Source organism: Xiphophorus couchianus, chromosome 16, assembly GCF_001444195.1.
Source record: "Xiphophorus couchianus chromosome 16, X_couchianus-1.0, whole genome shotgun sequence".
In the NCBI taxonomy this organism is placed as follows: domain Eukaryota; kingdom Metazoa; phylum Chordata; class Actinopteri; order Cyprinodontiformes; family Poeciliidae; genus Xiphophorus; species Xiphophorus couchianus.
The window spans coordinates 19,025,455-19,034,438 of NC_040243.1; the positions used below are offsets into that span (position 1 = coordinate 19,025,455).

General features: G+C 37.7%; 1 protein-coding gene across 1 annotated transcript; it reads right to left on the reverse strand.

Moving 5' to 3' along the window:
* Nucleotides 1–1,646: 1,646 nt before the first annotated feature.
* Nucleotides 1,647–5,979, reverse strand: LOC114160389 (uncharacterized). The gene is made up of 3 exons (XM_028042965.1): nt 5,121–5,979; nt 2,355–2,450; nt 1,647–2,218 (listed from the first exon to the last, which is right to left on the reverse strand). The coding sequence occupies exons 1-3, from the start codon at nt 5,374–5,376 to the stop codon at nt 1,647–1,649; spliced, it is 924 nt and encodes a 307-aa protein (XP_027898766.1). The 5' UTR covers nt 5,377–5,979.
* Between the last annotated feature and the right edge of the window lie 3,005 nt (nt 5,980–8,984).

An 8,984-nucleotide genomic window follows, 5' to 3' on the forward strand; every position in this document is an offset into this window, starting at 1 on the left:
GCAGAAAGTACGGCGCCCACCGTAAGAAAGGCTTACAGTATTCAATTATGCTGCATAACTGACCAGTACGGTATTGCGAGGTAACGCAAAAGGTTTTGCGAGGGAACGCAAAAGATAAAAAATCCCCATGTCCCCTAGTGGGCTCCGTACGCTTCAGCCTTTCGCATCAGCTCCGAAACGGCCTTTTTTCTCTACTTTCCCTCGGGATATTTTTTAGCAGAGACAGAGTGTTTGCTCTTGAAATGTCTTTCAACATTTGACTTCTTGTTGTTTGCCAGTCTGTCGCCACATATTAAGCAGACTGGTGAACCAGTTTCATCAGCGGTGAAAGCAAAATGATCTGTCCACGTAGCATTAAATGTTCTGCCATCTTCATAATGTTTCCTTTTCTTGGATTTATTCATGATGTATCTTCCAGGCAAGGATCAAAAAGTCAATAAATCAGTGCGCTAAAAAAATGCGGTCTGCCAGACATGTGGGGTTTGCCAGGAATGCCTGTCGCACATCGGCGGACATGACGTATGTTTCGGATGCTAAAAAGGTTCAAAACTTTTGTTTTAATGTTACAAGTTTACCATAATCTTCAGATTTAGAAATTTATTTTAAAATGATTTTAATTTATAATTTTTTAATGATTTAATTTTAATAAAATATTCTATTTCCCAAAGTCACTGGGAGCCACAACAGAAGGATGAAAGAGCCACACGTGGCTCCGGAGCCATTGGTTGCCGACCCCTGGGGTAGAGTAACCACAAACCTATCTCAAGCAAGAGTAGCCATATTTCATGACATCACTCAAGTAAAATTAAAATGTATAACTACTTCTCAGGATACATTTATTTTCAAGAAGTTATAATTAAAGCAAATTAATAAATGTAACTTGTTACCACCTACCTCTGAAGACATGTGAATGCCATGACATTAAAATTCTTAGTGAACTTTTGCTTCTGACAGACCATCAAAACATTTCTCAATGAGACCTTGATGAAACAGAAACCTCGAAACCATGAAAGATAAATTTCATGAGATCTTAGTTCTTATGAGCAGACCAAATGCTCAAAGTCACAGAAATACAAAATACACAAGCAAATCAATCAAAACTACAGTATGTTATGGAATATTTACCTGAACTGGATAGAGTAAGCATTTTTAAGGAGGTTCAGTAAAGTGAACATTTCTTATACTGGCAAATGAGACAAAGTACATTAATACCTCAAACTTGTCTTTGCTTTCTTAAAATGAAATAGTTTGTGTTTTGTGGATATTTTGTTGACTCCATTTAAATACAGGGGATTTTCACATACTTCACTGAGGGAGTCCAGTATTGCTACTCTATAAAAATAAGCTCTAGATTTCATGTTTGATGAATTATTATTTTATCAATATGTTTTGACGATTACAGACTCTGAATGCAGAACTACCCCACAGGTTGCGCAAAGTTGGAGCAGAGCATCAGCTTACATATGGAAGACCTGAGCTGGAAATAATAATATTGTACAACTGCCTACTTATCTAAGGAAGATGGCTGTTGTGAATAAGACATGTATGAATCTTGACAACCACTTTTTTTAACAATACCAAAACATCATAAAGAGATCCACAGTCTGTGCTGTGCTTGTAAATTCCACAATAATTTGTACAGTAAGTTAAAAAGATTGAAATATTAAGAATAAAATATTAAGAGTCTTACCTGTCTTTAATGTTTCATCAAGGTTGGCTTGGTTTCCTCCAGTCATCCGTCTATTTTCAGAGACCATGTCATTTATTTTTTCCAAAAGATCCAGTATCTCATTTTCATCCTTCATACTTCTTGTACATGTATGATATCTTTTTTCAGAAAAAACGCTCTTTGCTTTCAGCTTCTGAAGTTCATTTTCACAAATTTCTTCTGAGTCATCATGAGTCACAACTGTCATCACATAAGAGCTGTGCTCTTTTCCCAGTGTTTCTTCTAACCACTGCATTCCAGAAGTATACTGGTTTTCTTGCTGGTCATTTGATACCAGCAAGATAAAGGCACAATCTTCTGGAATCTCTGGAATCGTGTCAATACTTGGAAACTCAAGCATGTTAATTAAAATGATCTGATCACCAAAGAGGTCATACAGTCTGGACTCTTTCACATGTATCTCCTGGTCATGGTCCAGTAAGATATTTTTTGATCCAATGTCGATGGAATTTTTGTTCCCAATTAACACAAGTGTAAGAGGAGGAGTCACTGAAAAACAGAACATGAGTATTGTTAAATGACAGAGTTGTTTATTGTGGCCTTAAAAACTAGCTCATAGATACTAAACTTAGTATAAAACTAAAATATTTATGATTTCACTTGAATCGTGTTATAAAACTCTTACCTTCACTGCTTGGTGGTGATCCAGAAATGTTTTCAGTTTCCTCTTGTACATTTTTGTCTCTCCTTTCTGCATGTTGAGTATCTCGGCTATTCATTACTACAAAAAAACACATATTCATCAGTCATCCAGCCGTTAACATTAATATATTAAATGGTACTTTTTAAACAGAAAATAGGTAGCTTTCACAAAGTGTTTTATACACAACCTGCCTATTTATTTATTGCAAAGTACTTGCTAAGTGACATACAAACACCTCATTGATTCAGATGCACCCACACCAAACCACATGTGATGTGGTAAGATTGTCAAGATCTTTCTCTTTAAGATCGTCCTTCCCTTTCTATCACTCCCCCCTCAGCATGTCATTGGAAAACAATGCTCAATGCTTCTCCATTATGCTGTTTACAACCATTCTTCGTAGCATTGTATTTTATATGATAAGCTTAGCAGACATGCAGTTCCACCAAATGTTTATAATTGCTGAGGAGGGGTGAAGTGTGGAGCTGGAGCTCAGCTGGGGTCTGAAGCTCAAAGGTGAATCTTTGGGTAAATAGATTATGTTTTGCATGAGCAGTCGTTAACGCTCCTCTGAATGGTTTTCTCTTGACATTCAAGGATTCCTTACTCATTACTAAATGACTAAAAGCAATACTGTGGTTATTGATGAGGGGATGACATAACATGATTTATTGCTCAAAAAGGTTGATTAAATCTGGCTAAACTACAGGAGTGGAAGAGGGAGAGGAGGTAGATAGCATTAGTGCAAACACAGAGGGTCCAGAGAAACTTAATGATGGAAGTAAGATCTTTGTTTAAAACTATCAAAAACACCCAAAGCCTTATGGGGTGACCACTGTAAAACTTAGTTCTTAAAGTGGAAGTATTATGTGTTTTCCAGGCAAATAGTGTCATTTAGTAGAATAATCGGGTAACTATGCTACCTTCAGTTATAAAATTGCTATATCAAATATGAGTTTTTTAAAAAATTACTTCCTGATTGAAATTGGGTCTTTGTCTCTTTAGAAACTCCTGCTTTTAGCAACGTTTCTACCAGCGTTGCACTGAGCAGTAGCTGCTATGATGATCTCAGCAGATGCAAAGTTCAACCAGGTGTTTGCTAATTGCTGCTGGCTAGTCTGAAGGAGCTGAGTGGGAGAGTCACTGGGGAGGGCTGGTCTGTGAGGTTGAAGATCGGAAGCTTGGAAACTGCAGCCCTGAGATGAAGCTTTGGTTCTCAAAGGCGGGGCTAGGTCCACCTATTTGTTTTGCACAGCTGAATTCTTATTATTTGTTGGAAGTCTAGTGTTGGAACCATTAGGTCACTTTATTCTTTCAAAAACAACTGTCCTGCCAGAAATATTATTTTTTAATAGATTCTTTGCGCTTTTCAAAAATAACTTCACAGTGTCATGTAGGCCAGAAAGTCATTCCTTGTGCATGTTACTGGCACCAGATCTAGGGGAATCTGATCCAGCAGTAAGAGGCACACAGGCAGAAGAACGCTGCAGCCAATATCTGTGAATCACAGAGGAAACAAGTTGCTATAATGTTGCTCCAGTCAGAGCTCATTTATTCTGAGCTGCTCATGCTTGGAGCCAGAAAATTCATTCTCAGTGGCAAACCCACAGCGATACAAGAGTGCCCCTACTGGTAAGAAGTTGCATATACATATTGCAGTCTGCAATAGCTTTTTGGTTCAGTTTTCTAAATTCAATGCAGAGTCAAAGACTCTAATATTTCTTTCTGACACAGACGACAGGAGACAAATATGGTGAGGTGGATTTCCTAATCCAATCATGGTCAAGAACATTTGGTACATAATCTTTCACCTCCTTATTCAGGGGCTTTGGAATTTCATTATAGGGCAACGTTCTTAAGATGAATTATCAACTGCAAATTTTGAATGCAGCCATTGTCAAGGATTCCAGACTCTACAAACAACTTATCTCTGACTAATTTCTGTTCATTCTCCCCCAAGTGAGACAAATCAACAGGAGGATCTCAGACATGTCATCTTGTGTCTCACCGCTTTCTGATACCAACTGGGCCATGCATGAGGTTACAGTAGAATGAATCATTCTGATTGTTCTGAACTAGATTCACCTCTATGACCTCCACTAAAGTTAATAGAACTGTTCTTTGCTAAAGTAGATAGCATGTTTAGTGGGGTTCTGATTTGGGATTTTAACAACAGCTATTAGCCCACTTGGTACTTGAACTAAAGCTGGGAAAAGCTCTAGATGACTGGACTTTACCAAGAGCTTCATGTGACCCATGGTACAGTGTGTGCAGAAATGTACCCTGTACCCGTTTCTTATCATAACTAAACTTCACCAGGTTGCTCTGACTCAAAAAGGACACGCTGTTTAAGTCCCATTATTCTGTACAGAAATTGCTGTGCACTTTTTCTCTTGTTGCTTTGCATTGCTTAAATCTTGGAACAGCTCAATGCTATTTTTATCTCTGATATGTGAGCATAGGAAACGCTTACTCTCATCAATGTTTAAATCACATTTACTAGGTAACATTTCTTTGAATGTATGTGGCTTCATTATCTTGAGGATTGTGTGAATGACTTCTGTCTCAGTAAAACCTTCCTGTAATCCATCTATTCGTTTATTAAAATTAGGTTATTTTATGACGCATCAGAACCAAAATCAGAGATTTGTTCACCATGAAGCCTAAACTCTCTGCATAGAAACAAAGCTGCAACATAATTTAACCTCATAATCTGGTCTCCTACACTGGCAGAGCGGCTCTTCTTACCATTTTCACTTGCTGTCGGTGGTTGGTCATCAGTGGCGCCTCTTTCTGTCTGTGTTGGCTGCACAGGAATGTCTGTAGCTGGAGTAGCTGTCTGCAGGCCTGAATCGATGGGACCCAGCTGAAGTGAGTCAGGACAACCAGTCTGACTGGCTGACATATCAGTTCTTGAAAGTGTGGTTGGGTCATCTCCAGTTGCACCGACATCAGTGGCAAGCAGGTTACTAATCTGTTCATCCAAAAGGAGGAGCTGAGCCATGCCTTCATCCTCCAATGCTTTCAGTTTCTCACTTTTAACAAAGTCAACAATCAAATCATACAGTTCTGGTTCACTTAAATCATGAACATGAATGTCACTTCCATCATCAGTCGAAGACAGAACTGTCTGCAGCTGCTCTGTACTCAATGTGCAAAGTTTTGTCTGTATCTTGAATATGAGTGCTCACCGTGGATTGTTGGTAGCCATGCTGACATTTCTCACTTTTAACTATGAGAAACGGGAGCACAATAACAACAAGATAAGATGCAGGAGTCAGAGTTCGTATTCACATTCTTATAGTCAATTCAGTTCATTTAAAATGACCCTGAGCAATAATCTGTGTAAACATTTCTACATTCGCTGCACACCAAACAGAAAAGATTCAGTTCTTCCTGTTCCACATTCTCCAAGCTGGTTGCTTTGGCTCTCTGGATGACACAGTTGATGCAGCCTTCCTTGAAGCCTCAGACACCGTATCTTGTCGTCTCCACAGCAACCTCTCCTGGCAAGACACTTGGGATCCCGGACATAGCACCCAATTGTTACTGGCACCAGATCTAGGGGAATCTGAGCCAGCAGCAAGCAGAAGAACGCTGCAGCCAATGAATGGGGCAGGTGGGCGGGCGGGCGGGTTGGTTTCCAAACTTCCAGAAAACTGTAAAACAGCTGAAACACTGACTTCTTTTAAATCTCTACTAAAAACCCACCTGTTTGAAATGTAATCAATTACAATTTTATTGATGGAACTTGACTTAATGCTGTGTTTTGATTGTTGATTCTATATTGCTTTGTGTTTCTGTGTTTGTAATGGTGTAAAGCACTTTGAAATGCCTTGCTGCTGAAATGTGCTATACAAATAAAATTTGATTGATTGATTGATTGATAGGTAGGTAGGTAGGTAGGTAGGTAGGTAGGTAGGTAGGTAGGGTAACAGGTTACAAGTTTCATTTTATATTTTGTTTAGCCTTTTGTTGATGTTAAATAATTCTCAGTCCCATCTGCTTTCATTTTCTGTCACATGAATATGCAAATTTCAAGATTTACAATGCATCACTGTTACAAAAACATTTTTATTTTTTTCATCTTTAAAAATATGTTACGATTGAAACAGATAAATTACCAATTACACTGTAAATGTCTGTACATGGCAGTTTAAAATAAACCAGGTTTATGTTTATTCAGTATACCAAGAGGAAATGTGCCGTGTCTTGGGTGTGGCAAAGATTACAGTTAAATTTGAAACTTGAATGTTATGATTTAAAATAGTATAAAATGCTTGTGGTAATTTGTGGTTTTGTAAAAGAATTGTTTTATTATCAGAGTACGGATTGTGAAACAAAAGAATACAGAAGAAAATACATTTACAAATGTTCACCTTTTTTAACCTAAGTTTTTCTTCACATTGATGTGAATAAATTACTTAAACTCTTGGAAATACAAGTTTCATTCATGTTTGTGTCAAAAGTCATAAAAGCTTTTCTTACCTTGTTTCCGTTTTACTGGTTTAGTGAATCTTTGTTGTCACAGCAATACGTGTATCGATTTCCTTTTAGACTGAAACCCCCCAAAGAGATTCTTGTTTTTAATGTCTCTTGTCCTAACAAACTCCTCCTGCAGTCTCTCATTGGCTGAAAAACTCTGCTTGTGAAAAAAAGAGGAGATCAATAGTGAAAGAAAGATTGTTCTGTTCCTTAAAACCATGTGAATGAAAAGAAATCGAATGTTTCTATATAGACACATTCTGCTGGCTGGCTGAAACAGTGGCAGAATAAAAGCATAAAATGGGCATTACAATGTAGAAGGGGAAAGTGGTTTTGTGTCAGAGTGATAAGAAAATAAAGTTATTTTATTCTGACACAAGTATACAGATTTGTTTTTCACCTTTTTTTACTTTTTTGGGGATAAGTAGGGGCAAAACTGATAGTCTAAGAGTTTTTTAAAGTGTGACTCAAGGAATTCGATTTTGTCTTATTATTAGGAATTTTAAGAGTGTAACTGCTGTTTGAATTTGTGGTAGACTGAAAAAAAATCTACAATTCCAAAACTCCTATAGGATTTTTTTTCTGCAACATCAACTTCTCAGTTAAAAGGCACAAATAGTTTTGCACCAAATGTACCTTCATACCACAGATTCCTCTGCTGTGTTTGTGCACGCTCACTGTACATGTTTGAACATATTCACAAGTCTGCCTCTGATTTGCTTACGACTATTACCTTTTCCTTTTTAGCCAGTCAGTAGCACAAATAACATGGAAGTAGAGATTATTTTCTCTCTAAACTCCTGGGCCCACCCTGTTTCAGAAAGCAGGATAAGTGAAAGTTCTTATCCTTTCACTTATAAGAAAGGATAAGTACTTTCTTATAAGTGAAGAAAGTTCACTTGTATGTGCACATCCTGGGTTTTCAGTTTCAGAAAGCCAGATATCTGTTATCTTGAGTAACTTGTTGAATTGAACCAACTCTGGTTGGTAGTACAATTGTTTTGGAAAATTCTGAGTTTGTTCTATCGATTTGCTGAGACCTGGGACAGAAATGGAGTATTATTTTCTGGGGCTGCCTGTACATGTTAGGTGTTATAAATATAATGTTAGAAAACAAATACTCTGCAGAAATCTCTATCAGAAGAGGGTGATCAGACTGCGATTAAATGTTTGATCATAACGTGCTACACCATATTCTGTAACCACTGCATATTGTGACTGTAGGAGGAGCTGTTGCAGTTTTATACCACTTTACCACATAGGCATAATAAAGACTAGAATAAGTTACTGAACTATTGCAGATTTCTGAAACTGTTCTTATACCTTTAATAAAATTTTACTTTTTTGCTTAAGATGAAGGAGAGAGCTAACAGAAATAGTTTGACTGAAATATTTAGTAATTTGCTATAAGAAATGGTTACAGAAAAATACACTGCCTGGCCAAAAAAAAAGTCGCCACCAAAAAATGGTCACACTCTCTAATATTTTGTTGGACCGCCTTTAGCTTTGATTACAGCCCGCATTCGCTGTGGCATTGTTTCAATAAGCTTCTGCAGTGTCACAAGATTTATTTCCATCCAGTGTTGCATTAGTCTTTCACCAAGATCTTATATTGATGATGGGAGAGTCTGACCACTGCACAAAGCCTTCTCCAGCACATCCCAAAGATTCTCAATGGGGTTAAGGTTAGGTACAAGCCTCCTATCGGATAAGTACTGCATAGGCGATTATCTTTCAGCTGGCAACAAGTTATTTAACCCCAGCTGATGCAATGAGTAACTCCTCATTTCTTAAACAACCATGGCAAAAGACACATCCTGTGGTCGTGGAAAAGACGTTAGTCTGTTTAAGAAGGGTCAAATCATTGGCATGCATCAAGCAAAGAAAACATCTAAGGAGATTGCAGAAACTACTAGAATTGGGTTAAGAACTGTCCAACGCATCATTAAAAACTGGAAGGATGGTGGGGAACCATCGTCTTCCAGGAAGAAATGTGGTCGGAAAAAAATCCTGAATGATCGTGATCGGCAATTACTTAAACGTTTGGTCAAATCAAATCGAAGAAAAACAACAGCAGAACTCAGGAGTATGTTTAATTGTGAACGCAAAAGCATTTCCACACGCACA